Source organism: Aulonocara sp. 'chitande type north' Nkhata Bay, linkage group LG23, assembly GCF_057382095.1.
Source record: "Aulonocara sp. 'chitande type north' Nkhata Bay isolate Kocher_YH1m ecotype deep benthic linkage group LG23, A_spYH_male_GT1.1, whole genome shotgun sequence".
NCBI classification, from domain to species: domain Eukaryota; kingdom Metazoa; phylum Chordata; class Actinopteri; order Cichliformes; family Cichlidae; genus Aulonocara; species Aulonocara sp. 'chitande type north' Nkhata Bay.
In genome coordinates this window covers 15186373-15211744 of record NC_141365.1, presented here as the reverse complement: position 1 = coordinate 15211744, position 25372 = coordinate 15186373, and the positions used below count along the sequence as shown (strand labels likewise).

At 39.9% G+C, this 25372-nt stretch overlaps 1 protein-coding gene across 2 annotated transcripts in view; it reads left to right on the top strand.

The window, feature by feature from the left end:
- rab6ba (RAB6B, member RAS oncogene family a) overlaps positions 1 to 25372 on the top strand; it is a 73605-nt gene that overhangs the window by 23868 nt on the left and 24365 nt on the right. Inside the window, exons 2-4 of one of the 2 annotated variants that reach the window (XM_086281610.1) lie at positions 12713 to 12771; positions 24594 to 24647; positions 24925 to 25060. In XM_086281610.1, the coding sequence (XP_086137736.1) occupies positions 12713 to 12771; positions 24594 to 24647; positions 24925 to 25060 (249 nt within the window). The remainder of the gene's footprint in view (positions 1 to 12712; positions 12772 to 24593; positions 24648 to 24924; positions 25061 to 25372) is intronic. The other variant, XM_086281611.1, reaches the window with a different exon arrangement.

Sequence of the window (25372 nt, the reverse complement as noted above, 5' to 3'; positions counted from 1 at the left end):
AGGGCTGAATGGACAAGTTAGTGTATTATTCAGCTTGACAGAGATCAGCAGGAAGAGGCTGTTGGAAGTTTATTGTAGTTTTATCTCTGTATGTGTGTTCGTTGTCCACTTTTGTGTGCATCTGTTTTCATCTCCTCAAAAAAACCCTTGAGTTATTGGCTATGCCATCAATTTTCTTTGAAATACAGTCATTGGGGAAAAAACGTTTCACAGCACTCTTTGCACTTCTGTGAAAAACTAAGTACACTCTTACTGGTTCCACGGGAATTATGAGGGCAAGTAGCAACATGGGGTCGCTAAACAAATGCACTTGAATAGCTGATTATCAGCAACAGCGAACAACTCTATAAAGGCAGAGGTTTTGGCTGTTTGCTGGTCTGGAGTATTCAGGTATGAGCAAATTCATACCACTGTCGCACCATCCAATGCTCAGAGAAACTGCAAAAGCCAAGTGGATGGGTGATGATTTAGCGTTGTTTTGTAGCTGCCGGACCCGAACACCTTGCAGTCACCGAGGTAACCATGAACTCCTCTGTATAACAAAGTATTTAGAGTCAGATGTGAGGCCATCTGTCTGACAGTTAGTACTTGGTTGAAATTGGGTCATGCAACAGGACAACAGTCCCAAGCACAGCAGCAAAACTACAGCTGATTGGCTGAAAAAGAAAGGAATCACACTGTTTTAATGAACCAGTCCAAGTCCCGACCTTAACCTGACTGAAATGACCTTAAAGAGAGCTGCACATAAGTGAATGCCAAATGCAAACTTGACTGAACTGAAGCCACGCTGTTAAGAAGGGTGGGCCAAAATTCCTCCACAGCAATGTGAGAGACTGATAAAGTCAGGGAGAAAACCAGTACTTCAAGTTGTTGCTGCTAAAGATGGCGGTAACTTGTATCGTGGGGAGCATTTTGTTTTTCGCAGGATTGCACAACTCCTGTGAAAACTTCACTTTTCACATTACGCTTTTTTGTTTTAAAGACAAAGGGACTCTTTTCACAATTTTTGTAAGTTTGCCACCACCACAGGGTTTTTAAAATAAAACAATAAAGATGTTAAAGGGATGCAGACTCTCAGCTTTAACTCAAGGAATTTAACAAAAGTAATGGATTACCTGTTTAGGAATTATAGCAATGTGTTTACATACATTTTTAAAGGCACAGAAGTAATTTTATGAGATGATATTTATGTTATAACGTTCACGAAGCAAAAACATAATCCAAGCAAATAATTTCATTTCATAGGTGCAGTTAAATTCAACAACCGTGTGCATAGGCAGCGACAGAAACACTGTTTTAAACCACATTTGTTTACAATTTGAAAACGTTTGCTGAAATAATTATTAAGTTTGCCCCTTGGTGAGCCAGTTATGAAAACTGGGCTGCTCATTTGACACCCCTGTATCAAGTACTGCAACAGTAATAGGTTTATTAAGAACATTTTGTGCAGCCATATTTTGCACTAACAACATCAAAACCCCTAAGATTCACAGAAAAAATATAAACTTTGCAGAAGAGTATTTTTAGTTTGAATTAAAAGTCTCAAGCTTTTCTAAATTAAGTAATTTATGTCAGTCTTTGCCATTAAAAAGCAATTGTGCACATGCATACTACACATGTAATATTACAATACTGGTAAAAGGAAAAAAGGGCAGCACGGTAGTTAGCATTGTTGCCTCACAGCAAGCAGGTCCTGAGTTCAATTCCACTATCAGGCCCATCTTTCTGCGTGGAGTTTGCATGTTCTCTTCATGTTTGCGTGGGTTCTCTCCAGGTACATTGCCACTGAGTATAGTTAATGGATTCCTTTTTCTACTATATTCATCACACATTAGTTTTTCTTTTCACTGACTGTATGTGTAGAGAGGAGCGAGTCTGTAACCAACTCGTTTTATGGATGCATGGTTCACAAATAGCAGAACCTAGTGTGAGCCTGACCATGCAGGGCCTTTAACCTGCCATAAATTGCATTTTGAGCTCTTAAGAGACGCCTTGATGAGCAGTGTGCTGACTGGGCTCAGCGGTGTCCGGGTGATAAAAGTGCAGGTTGTGCCGCAGCAGGTGCCCGGCACTTTCAGTTAATTGGCTGTCATTTTGCTAACTCACTGTGCAAACTCTTTGAAGCATCACTCCAAGTAGAGACTTCATTAAAATTCTATTTTACCCTTTATTTAGAGGTGACTGTAGAATTATTGGCTTACTCTGTGTATTTATATGTTAACAACAGGAATGAGTCTATTTGATCTTAAAGGGGACCTAATATTTTCATTCCAGCTCTGTATTTTTATTCTTAGACTCCACTACAGTAGCATTGAATGATTCACACTTCACATTTATCACAGTGATTTATATTTTCCTTCAGTGGGCCTTGGAGGAGTTCAGACTTCATCTGAAACCAGCCATTTCAATTACTTCTCCTTGGTAAAAGAAGGCTTGAAAAGCAGGTAGCTGGGTCTTTAATTCCTGAGATGACTATATTAGGAAACTCCTCCTTTTTTGTAAGATTATATAAAGCTAAGACTAGAAACTTTATTTCAGATTTTAGCCAATATTGACAACCGCTATTGGAAAAGTTTATCTGAATAGGCAGTATTCAGATAAACAAATGCATTGTGCAATAAAAATAAAAGTTATCAGCTGGTTGTAGTGCAAGTGCAGGTCGAACTGATGAGTGGAAATGATATGCAGGCGGACCAATAATACCAAGGAATTGAGTTACTGACAACTGGTTCTCTACGAGAATCTGTTCACAATCCCTAGTCATGACATTAGAAAGCTGGCTGTAAGCTCAACAGATTTCACAAACCCATTAATGTTGCTTCATAGTGCACCAGCCCTCTGACCTCTTCTCACATTCAACCTGGAACCTCTCAGTTCGTCTGCTGACGAATGCTTGTTTTAGGGTTGAGTGGGGGTAGTCTGTCTGCAGAGAGTTTTTGTTGTCAGTGGAGGCAGTGTATACAATATTTGGTACAATACACTGCAGCCAATGGCGGAGAAGTGTGTTCTAACATACAAAAAGCTAAAGTGAAATCGAGTGTTAAAAACAATGACAAGTGTCCACTGCAGCCACTGTTTGTAGTTTCCATGTAGTATTTTTGGTCTTTTATGGTTTTTCCATGCCTTGCCCGTTCCCGGTGAACTCCCTCCCTATTCCGACTCACTTGTCAACAAATAAGCAATTGACCGACATACATCATCCAAATCCGCTAATGTGCAGTTGTGATTTTGAAGTACTACACAGTTGCAGGTTTGTGGTATGTGAACACTCCTTTCCATTTGCTGTGCAAATGAAAAACACGTATGCAGATGGACACATTTGTGGGACCATTGCGCTTCATCCTCAGGCCTTGGTTCATCTCAGTGTGATGTAGAAAAAGAAAAGCCAGCCAAAGATGTAGCCCGAGACTCCCAGGACAACAAAAGCCAAGCAATGACACAATCAAGACAATCTGGACTTTCCACTATTTTCCAATTTCTGTTTCTAATGCATACACCACAAATAAACAACAAAGCCTCATGGGACTTGATGAGTCAGGAAGTGAAATTTGCCCCATTAGTGATATTGGTTACTATTCCACCTTTAGCCTATGACGATAATGCTGTGTGAATTGCAGTTGATCAACTGTTTCCTCGGTAGGATTTTTATCAAAGTTTAATTATTTACAAATGTAATACAAGTGACAGTTTCTCTATTTGCATCATAACTAAAACACAATAATTCAGTGACTTGACATTTTCAAGTCAAAGACTCGCGGAAAATAAAAAACGATGAATGAAATCTGTTTTTTGCACATTAATCTAAAAGTTTGGAAATTTCAGAAAACAATGTTAAAAAGAAAAACATTTTTTGACAGGTTTTCTCCACCTTTCTCGCATTTTTTGGTGTTAAAATGCAAGCATACAGTAATATTAAGTCACTCAAACATTCAGTTAGACAAAGAAAATTTGTTTTGGAAGAACTGACAGAAGGAGATTGTGTAAATAATTGAGTTAATTTGTAGTTTAAAATTGATGAATGACATTTACCAAAATAGTTAGCCAAAATAGTCATTTTAGCCAACATAGTTTGTCACTTGAGGGGTTAAAAAAGGATAATTAAAAAAACTAACTCATTCTCAGGTCATAACCAATGGTTTCAATAATGTTTTTGAGCAAACACATCTCCTTTGGTCAAATGTAATTGGTTAGATTCTGTGTGTTTCTATGCAGATATGTTTCTAGAGATGAAGTGTCATGAAACAGTCACCTGGGTTGGTGCTGTCATATGACTGCAGGTTTAAATAGAAGAGGATGTCATCGAGTTCACATGCAATGCTGCACGACAACGTTAAAGATTTAAAATGTCTTATGTAACCTCATGATTTCGTCCTCTCTAACCCCTGCTGCTGCTATGTAACAGAAGAATGAGCCGTCTAAAATTACCACATCCATTTGAATAAAGTGTTCACGGCCAATTGAAAATGACAATAGAAATAACAATTGTTCCCAAACACTACTGCGTAATGTAGGCTTGCAGCAAAACCAAGTAAAATGAATAATTTGACATCTTTTTCATACAATGAAGCAGCCGTCTCTCCACAGTCCTCATAGGCCATAATAAAGGCAACACAAAGAAGGACATTAGCATAGTCATTTCAAGACCTCTCTTTTGAGTCCGGCAGCAGATCGGGACCTGAGTGCGCTGCTCTTAAAATGAGCCCACTGGGTCTTTATTAACAGGTTCAGGTCTGCTGGTGAGAGCCACGTGGAGACGGTTTGGGTGAATGAGGCTGCTGCTGCTGTCAGAGCTATGTGTTGTAAATAGTGGGCCATTTGCACAAGAGCAACTTGCACTCTCCATCTACTTCAATTAGAGTGTGAGGGTAATCAATAGGCTTCAGACACTGAAGAAAGAGCTTTGCTGAATAGCCTAAATGTCAAGATGAGCCATTTGCACAGTCGGCCTGGAGTTTGAGGGGGATTTCATCAAACTATCAAAGTAGATGATAGCAGTAAAAGTGGCCTCATTGCCTTCACACAGGGACTATCCTGTTTGTTATGTAGTATTATCAGGGCATCGTGTACTTTTACACATCTAGACAAACTTCTCCAGCCCATCTGGTGGGAATCGTTCGTGAGCCAGCTGAGAGACATCATCTCTATGGCATGTCCTTTATGCGCCCATGAGTCTCCTTCCAGTTGGACATGCCCAAAACACAGGTGATGTCCTGGTCAGATGCCTGAACCATCTCAGTTGGCTCCTTTCGATGTGGAGCACTGGAAGCTCTGTAGCCGACAGACTTGGAGGTCCCAAAATGTATTTCTGTCACTTTGTGTGTGGCTTCAAACCACCACTCCAATGTGTCACCAATTGATGCAGCCAAAGGAATCACGTCATCTGGAAAAAGCAGAAATGGGATCCTGTGATCGCCAAATCTAACACTTTTTTTTTTGTCGTACCTAGAAACTTTGTCCTTAAAAATTTGGACATGTGAAAAAAGTTCAGTCCTGGTGTCCAACATCCAATAGAAATGAGTCTGACTTAGCTTTGCCAGCAATGCAAGCATTCATCAGTTTTAGCACTTTTTTAAAAACCTTACCTGTTGAGTTTCATTTCACAAAGACTAACTAGGATTGTAACAGGCGATACATTTTACATCTAGACTTAAGATGTACATAAGAATTTATCTATATCAGAAAGCAGTTTCATCACTAGCTTAAGTATAAAAGCATGAAAAAAGTAACAGTATACAACTCTGAGTAGAAAATGTATATCTTGTGGAAGAATAAAGAAATTACAGAGACGGTAAATAGTTGAGCTGGGATGTCGGTGCTTAATAAGACAATCAGGGTAGTTTTTATGTCCTCATTCCTGTTTCCCATACACCAGAGAGTTGCAGGAACACTGTTTTTTTTATGAATGATCTTTAATGTCATTGTCCTTGGTACTATCAACAATACTAACTAGGTACAGAACTAGAACATAAACATCCCAAAATACAAAAGGATTTTGGTGTCTGGGTCCATGACGGGTACAATGAAATCCAGCTGGGCTTTCTTTTTCTAACGAATTAATCATAAAATAAATGTAAAGTCGCGGCATCAGCAGATGAGAACAGCAGCATTATACACGATTTGGCCAGAGTGAAGTGTCTTTATTTCTGTTTGTATTGACGTGTCAGAGTATTTCTGACTCATGTTTACAGTCAGTTTAAGCAAAAGCCCTGAAAATGATCCCAGTTTTTAATCGCTACCAGTCTCGATCATGGTGGCCCGTTAATAACTAGACTTATTAATTAATAAACAAACACTGGAAATGACCCATAATTTAACATAACATATCAGATATCATAGCTGCGGATCACAACATGACTAAATAAAGAATTAGGTATTAAACAGTCCTGTGAATATTTGGGTTTGCCCTCAGAAAAGTGGCTGTTACTTAGAAACATCAGATCAAAACATTTGAAGCAAATATACAAGAAATAGATAGGTTTAAGTATAGGTATAAGTAACGGAATACAAAACTTGTATAAAATAAAGGTAAATGCAGTCATTTAAGGACATTGTTTACATTTGCATTGGTAATATGTTCTTTATTTTTGTGGAACAGTCTAATTCTAAAGGCAAGGTCTGTTCTAACCCTGCACGTCTCTGTTACGCCGCCCCCTGGTGTATTTTTGGCTTGTAGTCGAGCGGTTTAAATTGCAGTTGAACTTTTTATTTCATGTTGTCCTTCATTTTGAAATTTAATAAGCTACAGTTTCTCTCTGTGATCCCTCTGCGCCACGAGAACGCACCTCTATTAGAACCTGAATGAAAAGAGGTTATTGCTGTCATCGCTGCTGCAGCTTTAGCAGCGGCTTTTTTTTTTTTTTACATTTGTATGTCTGACTAGAGCTACTAATCACACGAATCCCATCATAATCTCTAAAACGGTGTTAATAGCAAAAGAGGATGAAATGATTATGAGGAGGAAATGCTCAGAAATGCAGAGCTAATTCTGAAATGTAATCAAAAATCTGCCTTGTTAATCATTTCTTTTTAGCCTAACAGAAGATCCACTAAATTATTGCAGCCGTGAGCGTAACTAAGCTTCCTGTTTCCCTGGTAATTAAATTCACACAAACAGACCTGCAGTTACATCTGAAGATACTGACAAAAATTTAACTAACGCTAAGTGCAGCCTTTTCAGAGGGGGAGAGGGCTGTAGGAGGGATTGGGAAGTGTTTTTGTTTGCTTGACATCCTGTTTATGAGAATGAGTGTCCATCATTATGCTGCCGCCTCCAGGACAAATTAAACTGGGATGTGGTGAATGTTCCCTCTGTGGGAACAAAGATGAAGAAGAAGTGTCTGTTCAGATTTACTCGAGTCAGAGGAAGAAATAAGGACGTGCTGTCTGTCCCTGAGTTTTGAAAGCAGTGACTGAGAGGCTCACAAAGTGCTGTCTCATGCTGCTCAGCGGTGGCTCAGGATGAGTCAGCAGCGAGGATGCTGGATCAAACTCAGTGTCCTAATGTTTTTCTCCCTCTGATAAGCGTTCATGTGAAGGCTTCAAATGCCCAGGGCAGAAATGGTGACTGAAAACTCCACAGTTCACCTGACTGTTTCCCATAAACACACACGCATACCATGTTATGAGATAAGTGACATTCTTTTCCTGCTTTCTCATCTCTCCGTTTGTACATCACTACTTCTTCTCCTCGCGTTTTAGTCCCTCCCACAGGTGCGAGCAGAGGAGCCAAGGAGAGAGGAATCGAGGCAACGGCATTTTAAAGTGATGTCAATTAAATATGACATTTGGCACAACTGCATGATAAGTTGGGCTTTATGGCCTAAGTACGTCTGTATTTTATGATGTCAGGCTCAAGAGCGCTCATTGCGTTTTTATATTCAGGGCTACTTTTAATTGGCAGTTTGCCATCCTGTGACAGGACAGCATGGTTTGAAAGGAGCTTGTGGAATACCCACAAGCTCAAATCTAATGTTTTGTGTTTCTTGATGCACATTTCCCACAATTATTGTTTATATTTATCAATTAAATTAATAATTTGTACTTTAAAAAGACAGAAGATGGAGGTTTTCCAGTGTTACTTCTAACTAGGATATTAATGTAAAAGACTTTATCTGGTTAAGTTTAAACATTAAAACTGCTGTGGGTACCTGGCTGCCTCACTTTAGGCTATTGTCCTACACACTGATGTTTGTATTCTAACTAGGACACACAAGATCTTCTTTTACTCTTTAAGTATGATAGCAAAGCTGAAAATCAGCCAAAAAGCATTTCACTGTGATCTCCACAGTGATCATACTGGAAACGCTGGTGGTGGCTGGAAGGGTGCAACGTGCTCAACGTGTTAGCTGTTGAAGACCATGCTGTGGATGCAGGGCTGAGGTCATTATACACTCGCCTCTAACATCATTCTGTGTTAGTAGCGTAATGAAGTTGTTTCTATCCCGGACGCAGTTTTTCCACTTTATCATCGTGCTCATGAAATTAAAAAAGTCTGTATTTCCACTTCTCACAACTTTGCTTGACCTTTTTCCTTCTCCCTGCACACAAACTGAAATCAGCTGATCGTTACGTAAGTGCACAGGAATAACATGGCACATCTGACACTTTATTTCTGTCCTCAGCTCATGTAGATATTTGAAGACCTTTGTAACACAACTTATGACATAAATGTAGCCACGAGTGTTGAATTTAATGCAGCAAGGCATCACATAACTGCGTCACAGCGTTACCTGTATGTGATCATAGTAACCCCTTATTATAATTTGATATAAATGAAAATAACGAGTTGTTTAAAGAGTCCTCCTCCCTCCCTGCTTGGTATGTTCCAGCTGTGTGCCACGCCTCTGTTATACCCGAAGGAACAGTAAATGACTGTAAATGATCTACCTGTTGATCCTGGATTATAACTCCTCTGACAACCTCCTCCATCCTCCAAATGCATTTTAGGACCGAAACATCCTTTAGTGTGGCACAGAGACGTGGCTTTCCAGGTCACGGGCAGGAAAGAGGACTGAGAGAAATGAGAAAAATCTGTTGTTTCCCTTTTTCTGGTCTGTGTGTCAGTTTTCTTTGCTTCAGCGGATTTCATCCATTCGTCATCTTCATCTTTCAGAAGTCTAGACACGGTGGTGTCATCTTCTCCAAATATAAAAAATCTGTCCAGTAGTTTTGAGTCTACCCCCAGGTGCCCTCCCAGTTCTCACTTTGTTAATTACTTTCTTTTCGGTTTTGTCATTATTCTTATTTTTGTCTCTTTTTCACCTCTGTTCTCCTTCCTCTTGCCTATAATCCGGAAATCAATCACAATGAGCCATGTTGAAGGATGTCTCGATTCCTAATATTCATCAGGAATATCTCTTCCACTAATCCTTATTATGGTCGCAGGGGAGCTGGAGCCTATCCCAGCTATCATACGGCAAGAGGTAGGGTACACCCTGGCCAGATCACCAGTCTGTCGCAGGGCTAACACAGAGAGACAGACAACCATGGTGGATTTCAAAGTAGGACCTTCTTGCTGTGAGGCAACAGTGCTAACTGCTTCTCCACAGAGCTGGTTGATTCCTAATTATAATACTTACAAACTAGCATTATTACTGACTAACATTCCAAGATTTTAAAATTTTACTTGTAAAGCATTAAATGACCCTGCTCAGTACCATGCCAGTGTGTCTGGGTGTGGGATTGGTGAAGGGGCTTTGCTGGTTATTCCAAGGTCTTGGCCACCAAATAAACATAAACACAATGGTAGCGTCTTGCCTTGACACTCTTTTGTTGAAAGACGATGAGTATTTGATATGTGGAAATGTTTTTATGTTTATTATCTTGGTTTCCTATTATTTGCCCTGCCATCAGCCTTCATAGTCTTTGACTTCATATTGTACAGTGGACTAGATGAGTCATGATGGAGTTTTAATTACCAATAAAGCATGACTGAATTAGCAGAGCTTGTTAAATTAGATGGCATCTTAAGTAAGTTAGATGATATATTGATAAATTAGCATGAGATCATAATCAGTAGCTACGCTGTAGATCCTGCCTTGCAGATAAGGAGACCAAGTGAGGGCACAGACACATGCAATTAGTCTGCCTAATTAAAACTCTCTCTGCAAACAATTGCAACTGGGTGCCCATTTGATGAACTGTGAATATAAGACAGATTATGTTTACTGAGCGAGCTGGTGCATTTATTTCTCATGAACCTGGCAGGGCAGCAGCAAAAAATCTTGTTGCATAGCTTCACTGAGGGTATACAGCATATAGATGAGCAGCTATGAGGTTACAGATGAGCAGTTTAATAAGATTAAGTGGTGGACCTCAAAAATTTAGCCAAGCCATGCAGTTGTTCTGAAAGAGGAAACTATCCATACAAACTGTTTTTTGTAGCAGCCAATAAACAAGTTTAATTCTGCAGTGCTGGTAGACATTTTAATCCGGGAGTGTGTGGATACTGACTCAGTGTTAGAGCCTCCAGTGGACATTAGTGGGACTGCAGTTTTTCTTACTTTGACGGATTCATCTGCTTGTTTATCTCTGGTTACTATCTGTCTTTATTCATAACCTGTGGATCTGAGTGTTGTGAGGCCACTCTAATAGCCATTTGCCCCCGCACACTTTGTTAAATGTCAGGTTTATTTATACAGTTATATTTTATACTCTTTGATATTGCACCATCCACAGTCTGCAACACACTTGCTGACCAGTGGCTTTTCAGACTGAACCGTAGTGCATATCACTGTATGAGTGAGATGGTATGAGCTGGCTCTTTACCATCTGCACTGCTGCTAAATGCATACAAGAAGGGGGGCGTGATTGATTCCTGTCGGCTTTTGCTTTTCCCCATTCTCCATCATTAATAAACCCATTGAGGGAAAACAAAATTTGAAAACCATTTGTGCTATTTATCAATAAGTCAGTAATTTCTAACCAGCCTTCTTTTCTGGACCTCAAAATATGACTTATGATCCTAAAATGATGAATGAATCATTGAAGAGATTTGAAATGAGTTTTTCATCCATTTATCAGCACATAACATGAAACAAACATCAGACCTGTCAGACACATTCGGGGACATGTAGAACATCTTTAATGCAATTCATGAAGTCATTCATGCTACAAAAGAAATGTAGGGCAGGCATTTTTAGTAAACACTGTTATTGTACATTATTTTAAACATGTGATGAAGATGTTTAGGGATACTTTGGTGTAAAAGAGACATAGGTCTTTGTTATAACAATCGCTGATAATGGAAGCCTTTATTGAGTTCAGTTCCTTTGAAATAGATTATTAAGTTATAACTGATGCTCATACTACTGACAGAGGTAGGCAGGTGGATCACAACACTGTGAACCTGCAGTACATGGTTTGTTTTGTGTTTTGTTTACTCTCGCTTTCTTTAACTGTAAGTTAGGCACTGAAACTATTCTGTTAGATTTTGCTTTTATGCTTAACAAATAGCCAGTTAGGAGTGAGACCAGTGTTAATATGGATATCACAACACAGCTACAGGACACGTTGTGATGGCAGGCGTATTTGACTACCAGGGGAACTTAGACTTGTTTTATTTTGCATCCAAAGCCCATTTTTATCTCAGGTGGACCAGATCAGTAAAATTATACCCTAAAAATCATTCTTTAAAACCAAAGAAATGCAAGTACAGCTTTATTGAATCATCTGTTTGAAAAACGGATTATGAACAATTGGAGTGCAGTGCCAGCCTGTCCCAGGTGGACCCCACCCTTCACCATATGACAGCTGGGATAGACTCCAGCCTACATTTTTAGATTCTCATTTTTATTGAAAAACTGAACATATTAATGATTTCACTGCAATTTTCAAGCTTTGCAAAGTGGAACAGATTGGACCCTTTGAGGAGCCGGTCCTTAAACCTTCACTGTAAGAAGGTTGAGACTCGATATTATATTATGTAAAGTGTCATAGCTGATGAAATGATAATTGCATTCTCATTAGATTACATTACAAAGCACACTATGTTTTAAACTGTATAAGGTATTTGATATTAAAAGAACTAAAGCGATTTTATTAACAGCTAATATTTATTCTCTTGCAAAAATCCAGAAAATTGGATATTGATCATTTAACATTCACTTTGATTGACTGTAGCTAGGAAACATAATCAAGCAGCTTTACGGTTATTATCACTTTTTGATTGGTGCACAAAAATGCATGAAATCAGAGATCGAAAAGCATCAACACATAACAAACCAGTCTCCTCTAATCCCATGTTGAGAAACAGGTTTTTCTGCACTTTATAAAGCAGGAAAGTTGGAGTTTATGAATCTGCTTGCTGGCCGTGCCGATGGCAGATGTTTTTAAATGTCAGTAAAACTCATTGAAGCCTCAGATAATGGCACTGTGGATGACTTTTCGTCCAGGTTTCCTATCATTTTATAGCAATTTCCTTGCATCTCATCTTCCTGTTCCCCTGACTTCGTACATCAGATGGGAGGTATATGTGTTGGGGAACACCTAAATTCTAGTAGCAGCAGCACTGTAATTATATTCACACCCGATGCCCCTGCTGACCTCCTGGTCACCCCAAACACACACTAATGAGCTCCCTGGGCAGTCGTGACAGCCATGGTAGAAACCACAACTACTAATACTGCTGTTACACTCGCTGAGAGCCTGAATGCTGGAACACAAAGCCCCTCATCTGTCATTTAATGCATTCTGTCTTTTTCTTGTCTTGCAGTTGGAAAGACGTCTTTGATCACACGGTTCATGTATGACAGCTTTGACAACACATATCAGGTAGGTGCTGCAAGCACAGGCTGAATGGTTTGGCTCTAATAATTATCCTGATGGATCAGTGACACTGGGCTGCAGGCATTTCCTTTGATAGTGAAACATAAAGCTGGGCGTAAATCGATAAGTTGAAGACAGAAACTTAGAACAAATAAGGCCTAAGTAAATTAGATACTGCGATAATAATGAAGGAAATTAATACACAGCAAATACAAATTCTTCTCTTTGTGTAAAATAAGGAAATTATGGCCATCAGTGATTTTAAAAAAGACACCTTTGAACTGAAGATCAAGAGCTCTTTGAATCCCTGTAAGGAGCCTAATCTCACTCGACATCCTAAAAGCAAAATAGTACTTTTGCAGCTACAGCACTTCCAGAGCTCTTTGTGAGCATCTGCAAAGCACCCTTAAATAAAACCTGCAGCTTTATAAACAAAAAGTATCTACTTACATAGTAATAAAAACAGAATTAAAAATAAATCTCGCAAAACTATTCTGTCCGCCCTCTCTGATAGTTTAAGAGGGAGTCTTGCTGCTCGCTAAGGCTCTTTTATGGGGGAGTTTACAGAATTATGAGCCTGAGTAATATATGGAAAAACTAAATCTGATTATCTGAAGAAAACCTGACTACGTCACGACAAGACAGACGAAGAGGAAGACTTTTTTGTTGCTGAATAGTGTTGATCATATACATTATTAGCATTATTGATTTGAAGCATGACTTTGCATATATGTAGAAAACAAAGCTTTGCATTTCATGTGAACTTCAGGTCATTTTCTAAGACAAACCGTTTCCATCAGGTATAAAATTAGCCTGCAGACTCTGCAGAGCTCCAGCAAAGTTAATAATGTTCTGCCTCTAAAACTGGAGACCTGCGGCTTTGATCCCACAGGCATGTGTTAATCTGCTACTGCCTTTAAATTATCTACAGCAGCCTCTAAAGAATTCCTCAGTACCTGATCTAACCTTCTTCCACACTACTTCCATCTACCTTTACTTTTTTGTCCTACAAATTCAAATAATTTGACACACAGAAGAATGATGTTGTTGCTTAAATGTTACAAAAACAAAGGACCAAAAATGCCAAACATGGATCTCAAAGGCAGTCACCATTTCAAATCCTCCAGCCTGATAAGGTTTTCTCTCCATTATTGTAGGGTCTTTACCTTGCAATGTAAAGCACCTAGAGGCAGCGTTTGCTGTGATTTAAGACAATATAAATAAAATTGAATTCAATTCAATAAAAATTTTCTTGACTAAAAGCAAAAACAGGAAACACAAATCCCAGAGAAGTACAATTTAACGGGAAATCCAGACAACTGAACATGAGGAAATAAATTAGAGGGGCAAAATAGAGGGGCAAAATAAATTGACAAAGGAAAGGACAAACTAATATATATACACTCACAGGACTGATTACCCAATAAGGTATCAGTGGAGACAGTTAAGATGATTATAAAGGCCAGAAGATACAGATAGTTACAAAAAAAAAGAGTTTGTCTTCCTGCTTTATTTTTGGAAATTGAGGCAATAAACTATAAAAGCAATCAGTAAGGTAAATTCAAGCATAATAAACTATCACCATGAAACAACATGCAGTCACTTCAACTTCTAAAGTACACTCTTGGACCTGATCAGCCAGTGGTACGAAAGGTACATCCATTATTCACTGGGATGTACTTTGGAATATCAGTTCAGTTCAACTTAATTTTTTTCATATAGCACTAATTCACAACAGCCACCTCAAGGTACTTTATATTGTAATGTTAAACTCTACAGTATTAAAAAGAAATCAGCTTTGCAACATATGAAAAAAAGGAAATGTATTTGACTCTAAGCAGGCCAAAGAAAATTACAGAATAATTAACATTCTCTGTTAGGTAAGTCTGGAAACTAGTAAGTGAGGCCATATGCTCAGAAAAGTCAGCGTCTTGGATTGGATGCTAAATAGATCAATGAATAGATATAAGGAAATATCTAATAATTTACAAAGCAACATCCAGATGAGCAGAATGAGAACTCAACAGAACGGAAAAGCCAAACAGCTTATTTACCCAGTAAAATCATCCCCATATTCACATAGTTTTTTCCCTTTTGTTTTCTGTTTATTGTTTTTTGCGTGTACAATGACAAACAGATTTTGATTTCCTCTGTGCAGTTATTTCACAGTGGTTAGTCTCTTGACTGTAATGCTGTAATTTTTACACTTGGTTCTAACAGCTAGATTATGAAACATCCTGAATGCATGGTGTTTTTGTCTGACTGCAAACTACTTCTGAATATTTGCGGTTAATGCATGTTGCCTTGCTCTGTACATAGTTTGAACTGTTTTAGGCTCAAATAAGTCATTAAATTGACGTGTTTTAAATTTCATAAATGGTGAGTTAGAGGGTGTTAATGATTCTTACGGCTCTTTTTGTAATATGTATGTTGATTATGTATGCATGTGTATATGTATGTTAGCTGAATATTTGTCTTGTAGATGTTTTCCCATACTTTCACACAATATGCCATATATATGGAAGCATGAAGGAACAGGCTGCATAGTGATTCTTGGTTTATGTAAACTTTTACTTATATAGTATTGTGACTGATTTAGATATGTTATTTCTAATTTTGTTGATGTATTGTTCCCAGCATAGTTTATTGTTGAAATTTAATTTCATTTACTTTTTCTAATTCAGTGTAATTTATCATAATTTTCCTATTGCTGTGCGCTGAACGATTTCCAAATATCATGTATATAGTTTAACTTAAGATTATTTTTCTTTTATATGCTATTTTAACAGAATAGCATATATTTAAACCAGGTCTTTAATTTACTTAATTCATTAATTTAAGTCCTTAAATTAGTAAATTACGCTGGTGTCATCTGATAGTTTGCAGTGTTATAGAAATTACACAGATGTCATTAATGTTCAAAATAAACAGCAGTGGTCTTAAAAAAGAGCCCTGAGGAACCCCACATGTCACAGTTTTAATGTTATCAATTTGGTTCTGATTTCCAAGATTACTTTTCACCCATGATAGTACAACCCCTCCCATACATATATACATATATTTCTACTACTAATTAAATAATTTACTAAGAACTCTCCAGTAGTTCATCATAGTAACAGTCTGGTCCACCATGTTTTCCATGTAATTTTTATATGAATTGAATAAACACCACATAAGGTATTAAAGACAGATATTGATGGGAGATGATGTTGCTGTTTGACATTATCCATTTTATTATATTATCCATGTTGGTGGGTTTTCTTTGCTAACCCTCCAAAAGGGAGAACGACAAGTCTCTATTCTTCAGTGTTCGCATTAGTTCTGTGCTGTGCTGTAATGAGATTTGGGTGGCTCATTGAGTGTGGATTAAACTGTCTGTGTTAGCTCTGTGATGCTGCGTCTTCACAGCTGCTTCTGTATCCTTTTATATTTTTAAACTCATAAGTCATGAAAGTCTACAGAGCCAGACATTTCACACTGATTGCTGGGGCTCATGTCTTTTTCGGTCTTTAAGCTACTGAGTCTCCGTGGTGCACAGTCATTTCTTTAGTTTCATTCTCACAAATTGCAGTGGAAGAAGCTCATATTTGGCTAAGGTTGGCTGTGGAGTTTTTTTTTATGACGTCTTAGTGTGTCCTGGGAAAAGGGGATTCATTTGTTTGTTCATCCATGCTAATAACATGCCAAATCCTCTGGATAATTACCTTCATCCAAATGCCACTCCATAGCTTTTAAGCTAGTTTTTGTAGTACTTACTTTTAATTAAGAGTGGGTGATCCGAGGAGTGTGAATCACCTGGGATGAGGATCTCCGAGGTTGTAGTTCTCTGCCAGAAAATAGTGGGCTGCCTGCTCTGAGAAAGGTCTGCATAGGACTGCTTGTGTGAAAAGAAAACATTTAATTTTCAGCACAGAAATTATGGTCCATCCACCACTGACAATCCTAAATGGGGGATAAGGTTTTTATTTATTTACATGGTGCTTTTCAAGAACAAAATTCGGAAAGTCCTTTGCAATTCTGCAAAGGGAACAAAGATGTCAGTGACACAAATGACAACTGTCTTTGTTTTGTTTTGTTTTTTTGTCTACAGCTATAAGAGGTCATTTTTTTGTCGCTAATCAGCAGGCTAAGCAGGAAAGCCTTTTCCTCCTGCAACATTTTCCATTTCCTCCTGTGGGAAGAGAGAAACTTGACTGGCCTCCTTCTGCGGCCCTGCTGGGAGGGGACAAAGGCATTCTTAAGCCAGCTGAGACTCCCCTGAGTCTCCTCCCTGGGTTCCAAAAACACCTCAGGTGGGAGGCGTCTAAGAAGTATCCTATTTAGAAGCTGAACCACTCCACTGCTTGTTCCAGTGTGGAGGTGTAGCGGCTCTCAGCCGTCTGACACATTCTTATTTCAGTCACTACTCACAGCCATAGGTGATTGGTAGGAATGTAGTTCAACCAGTAAATCAACAGCGTTGCTCTTTTCACCGTAACAGACCAGTGCAACCTCTGCAGATCTCCATCTACGCTCTTCACCCCACACATAAACAAGACCTAGAGATACTAGAAGGCACATCATCCCCAAACCAGAGTGGGCACTTCACCCGACTGAGAACAATGGCTTCAGACTGCGAGGTGCTGATTCTCATCCTGGCTGCAAAGCGCCCCAGCGGGAGTACAGGTCGTCACTCGGTGAAGCCAGAAGGACCACATGATCCACACTAAAAGCAGATCACCGAGCTGGAAACCCTCCACCCCCTGGGGGGTCTCTTGTTCATGGCTCCATAAACACTATGAATCTGAGACAACAGGCAGCTTTGGCACAGTCCAGGGCCCTCTGGAAAAAGGCTGCCTTGCATCAAGGCCACTGCAGAAGATTTGAGTTCTGAATGCAGCAGGAGAAATTATGAATTTGAAATCTAACAGCCGTCACAGTCGGTGCTAAGTGCAGTAATTCTGAGAAACGTGTGTGTGTGTGTGTGTGTGGGGTGGACATGCTTCTGACGAAAAATAACTGTACCATCTTTATGGTGCCTGAATGGACAGACACCGTTCCTTCCCCCATGCTTCTTCAGACATGGTAGGCAAACAGATGCTGGGCTGATAGAATCTGCTTATTTAATAAGCTCCCCATATGCTGTTTAATGTCAGTCTCTGCCCCTCTCTGCTGTAATGGCAGCAGGCAGAGAGAAATATAAAAAAAAATCAGGTTATCAAATTTGTGCACAAGCTAAAATCATTTGAAAGTCCTTGTTGATGGTGCGTTTTTTCCTTTGTTTTTTTTTTCTTTTTTAAAGCTAGTGTATTAACCATTTTGTTTCAGATGCCACAACCTCAACTACAGTGGGGCAAAAAAGTATTTAGTCAGCCACTGATTGTGCAAGTTCCCCCACCTAAAATGATGACAGAGGTCAGTAATTTGCACCAGAGGTACACTTCAACTGTGAGAGACAGAATGTGAAAAAAAAATCCATGAATCCACATGGTAGGATTTGTAAAGAATTTATTCGTAAATCAGGGTGGCAAATAAGTATTTGGTCAATAACAAAAATACAACTCAATACTTTGTAACATAACCTTTGTTGGCAATAACAGAGGTCAAACGTTTACTATAGGTCTTTACCAGGTTTGCACACACAGTAGCTGGTATTTTGGCCCATTCCTCCATGCAGATCTTCTCGAGAGCAGTGATGTTTTGGGGCTGTCGCCGAGCAACACGGACTTTCAACTCCCTCCACAGATTTTCTATGGGGTTGAGGTCTGGAGACTGGCTAGGCCACTCCAGGACTTTCAAATGCTTCTTACGGAGCCACTCCTTTGTTGCCCGGGCGGTGTGTTTTGGATCATTGTCGTGTTGGAAGACCCAGCCTCGTTTCATCTTCAAAGTTCTCACTGATGGAAGGAGGTTTTGGCTCAAAATCTCACGATACATGGCCCCATTCATTCTGTCCTTAACACGGATCAGTCGTCCTGTCCCCTTGGCAGAAAAACAGCCCCATAGCATGATGTTTCCACCCCCATGCTTCACAGTAGGTATGGTGTTCTTGGGATGCAACTCAGTATTCTTCTTCCTCCAAACACGACGAGTTGAGTTTATACCAAAAAGTTCTACTTTGGTTTCATCTGACCACATGACATTCTCCCAATCCTCTGCTGTATCATCCATGTGCTCTCTGGCAAACTTCAGACGGGCCTGGACATGCACTGGCTTCAGCAGCGGAACACGTCTGGCACTGCGGGATTTGATTCCCTGCCGTTGTAGTGTGTTACTGATGGTGACCTTTGTTACTTTGGTCCCAGCTCTCTGCAGGTCATTCACCAGGTCCCCCCGTGTGGTTCTGGGATCTTTGCTCACCGTTCTCATGATCATTTTGACCCCACGGGATGAGATCTTGCGTGGAGCCCCAGATCGAGGGAGATTGTCAGTGGTCTTGTATGTCTTCCATTTTCTGATGGTTGCTCCCACAGTTGATTTTTTTCACACCAAGCTGCTTGCCTATTGTAGATTCACTCTTCCCAGTCTGGTGCAGGTCTACAATACTTTTCCTGGTGTCCTTCGAAAGCTCTTTGGTCTTGGCCATGGCGGAGTTTGGAGTCTGACTGTTTGAGGCTGTGGACAGGTGTCTTTTATACAGATGATGAGTTCAAACAGGTGCCATTCATACAGGTAACGAGTGGGGGACAGAAAAGCTTCTTACAGAAGACGTTACAGGTCTGTGAGAGCCAGAGATTTTCCTTGTTTGAGGTGACCAAATACTTATTTTCCACCCTAATTTACGAATAAATTCTTTACAAATCCTACCATGTGGATTCATGGATATTTTTTTTCACATTCTGTCTCTCACAGTTGAAGTGTACCTCTGGTGCAAATTACTGACCTCTGTCATCATTTTAAGTGGGGGAACTTGCACAATCGGTGGCTGACTAAATACTTTTTTGCCCCACTGTATGTAGCCACAGATCAAAGCCAAAGCTAAAAAGTCTTCCCCAGATGCATTTGTGTGTGTGTGTGTGTGTGTGGTTGCTGCCCTCCTCTGCCCGTGTCTTAATGCCTCTTGTTTCCCGCCTGGCTCGGTGACAGGTAGGGCTGTAAACGATTTTGCAGACTCAACTCCAGAGACAACGGAGTATTAATTAAAATTCAGCGCACATTAGTTGAGTGTGAGTGTTTATGCGGCTGCTCAGCGGGGAAGCTAGATTTGCCTGGTGAGGGTGGAAAAACGATAAGAATACAGCCCGTAGGAGACATCTGTCCCGATGAGCAGATTTAAGAAGTCGTGGTTTCACTTGCTTTTATTTTCACGCGTTAGATTTGAGCAGATCCAGTTGAGTCTTTTGAAGTAAGAGCTTAAGTAAAGTCAGAGACAGAGGGCCATCAGGAAGATGAAACCGAGCGTGGCGGTGGCTTTAGTCAGCAGGAGGACGTGAGCGAGGTGAGCTACATTTGCTGCCTCTAAAGCAGCAGCCTCCCATCAAGCAGCCATCCAGCCGCGAGAGAGACAGAAGCAGGCGTCCGCACCGCCTGGTAGCACATGCTAAAGGGCTCAGAGGCCTCTGGGAGCAGAGCGCTCCTGTCGGCTGTGGTGGAGCTGTCACTCAGCCCCGACTGCCAGGCTGTGATTGCATCTGTCTGCTGTGCCCAAATATGCAGCTGCTTAGTGTAGCAAGGGGTGAATCTGATTTATTGGACAATTCATATTCGGTGTCGTGGGGAGGGTCTAATCACAGATGGATAGAAGCTGACATATTACTTTTTTGGTGCTTCTTTGGCATCAGTATTCCAAATTTGTTCATCCATCCATCCATTTTCTTCCACATATCTAATTCAGGGTCTCTGGGGGCTGGAGCCTGTCCCTCCAGTCACAGAGCAAGAGAAAGGGTACACCACAGACAGGTCGCCAGTCTGTCAAAGCGCTAACAATTAAAGTGAAATTCAGAATTGCTTTTAAAACCTTTCATGGCCAGGCTCCTGCTTATATAACAAATCTGCTGAGACCACCTTCCAGCAGTCGGTCTCTTGAATCGTGTTATCAGGGCCTTTTGACTGATACAGGCTCTAATTTTAAATCCAGAGGCATCTACGCTTTGAGGCTGCAGAACCTAAATTTTGGAACAGCCTCGTCAGCCACGTGACCAAGCAAACAGGGCTATAAAAAAAGTGGCAACTGTTGTGTTTTAATCCAAACCACCTTTGTCAAACCGAACCGTAAATATAGATTTTGTACATAGGTTGTGACAAAGTGACCTTTTTTGACACTTTGATATATCTTAAAAATATTCAGTGTTTTGTTTTTTTGTTTTTTCATAAAGTTATTATTCTAAACTGTATGAATAATTGTCGCATCACACCTTCAGGAGCTGCTCGGCCAGTGAAACCCGTGCCATGAAGCTCCTGGCACACAGTTTCAATGCTGATGTTCATGCCAGAGGAGGTTTGGAGCTGTGCAGTTACAGAGTCAGCAGAGCACTGGTTTTAAACTGGCTAATAGTTGAATTGCCGACACATAAAACTCAGGGTTTGATAGAACAAACAAGCTGAAGATGTCACCGCTTGGTTTTATTTTTCATTCTTACAGCAAAACAATGAACTACTCCCGTGTCTTCTCTTATTTAGCACTTCAAATTCAACGTCTTCCTCTTCCCTGCTCCAGGACTGAAACATGGGTTAAATCTTAAATTTAATGTTAATGACTAAAAATTATGAGTGCACTGATTCTAATATTATTAATAAAATTCAGGAAGCTCTAATTTCTATTTATTGCAGCCTGCTGAGTGAGAATGAAGACTTCATCATAGATGCACTCTGTCATCCTATTAGAAACTTAAGAGCAGTTGGATTTTTTGTGTTCTTAAATGTCTGTGACTGCAGCGCTGTGATTGCTCGCTGTGATTCGAGGTCTGCGGGTTTTAGCTGCGTCCCTGCCAGACAGAGGACCTTGAAAGTAGAAATGTTCAGATTCTCTACAAACATAAAGGCAGCAACCAGTAATTTTCTGTCTCTTCTGTTCAGTGTTTATTTCTTTGTAATTCACTAGCACACAAACTACTTAAAAATATAATGTCACCAAACTCTCTCCGATCCGTTAAATTCATTTTCATCCCTAGATGCCAGCAGGATGGGCTGTAAAGGCTTCGTCTGTCTTCCAACGACACGCGCTGGTTAAAGATTTAAAAGGGATATTAATAATTTCTCGTGATCTAATCCTTCTCATGTATAGTTGTCCATGTGGGATTCTATATTTAAAACTAGGGCCAAGAAGAGTCTACAGCACCTCTGCCACTTCCCCAGAAAAACATCTTTATTCTTTTAATGCAATTTAATTTAATTCAATTTCAAGTTAATTCAAGAATATATAATAGCATTTGTTTTCTCATATAAAAAAAAATAAAATTTAAAAGCGAGTCTGTGTTGATAGTTTTAAAAAATGACACTTTTAACCCCCTAGTATACCACATTCATCTTTAGCTTGGTATTTTTAGTCTTGGATTCGACCGGTCTTCTTATATCAGCTCTTCAGGACGTCCTTCTGTTCTCACATGGAGGCTATTTATCTCTTTAAGGGAGTCGTCTCTAAAAAAGGAAATTTTTGCTGTTTTGCTCCTCACCTAGCTTCCACAAACTGAATCTGGTGTTGTCCTCGGTATGCTGGTGCATATAAAAGATATTCTTCCAGAAAGAAAATGGGCGGGGTATTTTAGATTTCACTTCTAATCATGTTTAATGTTTATAATTTGAATTTGTTGAGGCTGGTGAGTTTAATCCTGGCAGTGCTTGATGTGAGTGGGTCTAAAGCAGCAGTATAAATGACATCCTGTCCTTTGTGCCAGATTCTCTGAGTTAGTCCACTGTGGTAGCTGGCATTACCAAGGAAACGAGTGCGTGAGCAAGCTGCTGATGCCCAGTTCTGTCAAAGTGGGCAGTGGGCACCCCGCAGAGCTGCTCAGCACAGAAAAAAACACAATATATACATCCGGCTCCTTATTTAGAGATCAGCACAATTATTGTTGTGTGCATCCTCATCCTCTGATCCAGACCTGTCACCCGTCCACAGTATCGGCTCCAACTGGCCACTCCTGTTTGCAGGCCGAGGTCAGACACCTCAAAGCTGCAGCTGCAGACTTAGTAGTAGCTGGTTGTGCCAGCTACTACTGAACCTTTTACACCCTCTTCCCTCCACGTATAAATCAAGAAACTAAACATCTGGATGTGCTGCATGACAAGGGATGTACATCTTTTTTTTTTTAAATCCACTGTAATTGAATGCTTTTTTAAGCTCATCCATATCCATCAACAATTTATTCTTAATATTAAAGATACATGGTGCCCAACAGAATTGGGTTGAGTTCTCCAACTTGACTGCAAATCATTAAGCTTTTGAGACCTGACGTATTGTTGGACGTTCAAGCAACCAAGCTATCGTTTTGTTACTGTTACCTTTGTGATATCAAAAGAATAAAAACTGCTCCTGAAAGAAGGCAAGCTGTGCTTTTCAGCAAGCCATGATTCACTACAGAAGTCACAGTTTATTCTTCAGTGAGAGCAGCTTCAGTTTTGTGGTAAAAATGAAGTGTGGGCATGTAAAAGCGTCTCGTAAAAACTATTAGAAAATTGTAAAACACAGTGTGAGCAGAAGACAAACATGTATTAAATATGAGGTTAAATCATATTTAGACGAGAGCAGAAACTGCTAACTTATCACAGCACTGGAAAGCTATAGATCCAATCCATAGATTGTCCTGCTACTATGATTTACTTCTACATAGAGCACAGACTTAATCAAACTATGAGATATCCTGTGGTACTGATGCTCAAATCTTTCTGAAGGAAAAAAGACATTTTGACAATTGGGGTGAGATTTAAAATTCATTTGGTTGCAGTTTCCAAAAGAGATCAAGTCCGTTTTTCAGCCCTGAACATTTTATGTAGATGTCTGCTATACTTATGAAGCTATGAGCGCTCAAAAATAATGGAAAAAATGCTGTGTGTTAAAAAGCACGACCAAGCTTCTGCCCTTTCAGGATCTGTAACTTCTGACAGATAGAAAGATAAAATTCTGCCTGACTTCAATAAATATCCTAAAGTTATTCTACATAAAAATTAGCAGATTTGATGGCGTCAGTTAGATAGTTTTTCCCAGATGAATGCCTTACTAAAATTAATGTTTTTCACAAATGTAATTGCATATCTTTAAACGAAGCCCTGCTCATAATTTTCAATGTGAAAGTACATTTTTCAGCCCATTGAATCCACTAAAAGAACCAACCTCAGGTCTGCAGTTTAATATTGACTTCTTGGATGCAGTTTGTCTGAGCCAAAGCACCTGATGATATCATGGCAGGCAGCAAAGCAGAAAGCTGTGGGCTTGGCTGCGGAGAGTAAACATCCTTTGAAGAGGGAACACACTGCCATCTGCCTTATGACACAATAAGGAAATGATTAGATTGCTGTTACTGTGTAAATGTACGATGAGAGCTGTGATTAAAACAACCGACCAGAGAGTAAAATAACGCAGCTGTTCTTATTATTTAAGTGAACATTTGCAGGGTGATGCTGACACACCGTGACCTTCTGCAAGTGTCTGTATTTGATGATGAATCACTAGACATTAGAAACTTGTAAGTAGTTAGAATTGAATCAGCAGTGTGATAAAACTGAACATTCACCATGTTGTGTGGATATTGATCATCCCCTACATGAGGGTGATGTGATCATGCCTGCATGAAGAGTCTGTCCCCTTCTTCACCTTTTGCATCTTTAATGTGGCTGATTCATTTCCTCGCTGTTTGCTTTTCTGAATATTTGGAGTGATGTTGATTCGTGGCTATCTTCTTTCCCTAAACCAGGCCACAATTGGAATCGACTTCCTGTCGAAAACCATGTACTTGGAAGATCGAACGGTAAGTTACAGCTGTATCATGTCACGAGAGAGATGTTAAATGTTAGTCTCCCTCAGACAGAAACTGTGTGAACTGTGATTGTGTTCAGCTGTGGAACAACGACCTGTCTGACTGCATGTAGTCCTGCTAGTTTAAATGTGTCTGCTGATCTCAGAGAATCTATCATACAGCTGTACGATCTTGGAAATGAAAGGTCTGCTTGTATAAATAATGAATGTTTGCGTGTGTGGGGGGAGCTTACTGTTTTCAGGCTCTCTGACTATCTGAATGATCTCAGCCTCCTCAGCTTTCACTCTCTGAACCCCAGGTGAGGTTGCAACTCTGGGACACAGCAGGACAAGAGCGCTTCAGGAGCCTCATCCCCAGCTATATACGGGACTCCACCGTGGCCGTGGTGGTCTACGACATCACAAGTCAGTGCAATTGCTGCTTCTTTTTTATTGATATGTCACAGTTTTAATGTTAAGCATGCAAAAGGCTGTGCAAAGGGTACCGGGATACTGTATTTTGAATGTATTTATTAAAAGGGATGGTAAAGAGAGTGATGGAGATAAGTGTAAACCTCGAAGATGTAAACAGACAGGCGTGATCTTAGTCAAACTGCACATTTACAAACGTAATCCCTCGATAGGTCACATGCTACCTCTGCTTCAGCTGATTGAATGTAAACAGCACCAACAGTAACCGTTCTGAAGCCCAGTACTGCTGCATTGTGGTCCAGGAAG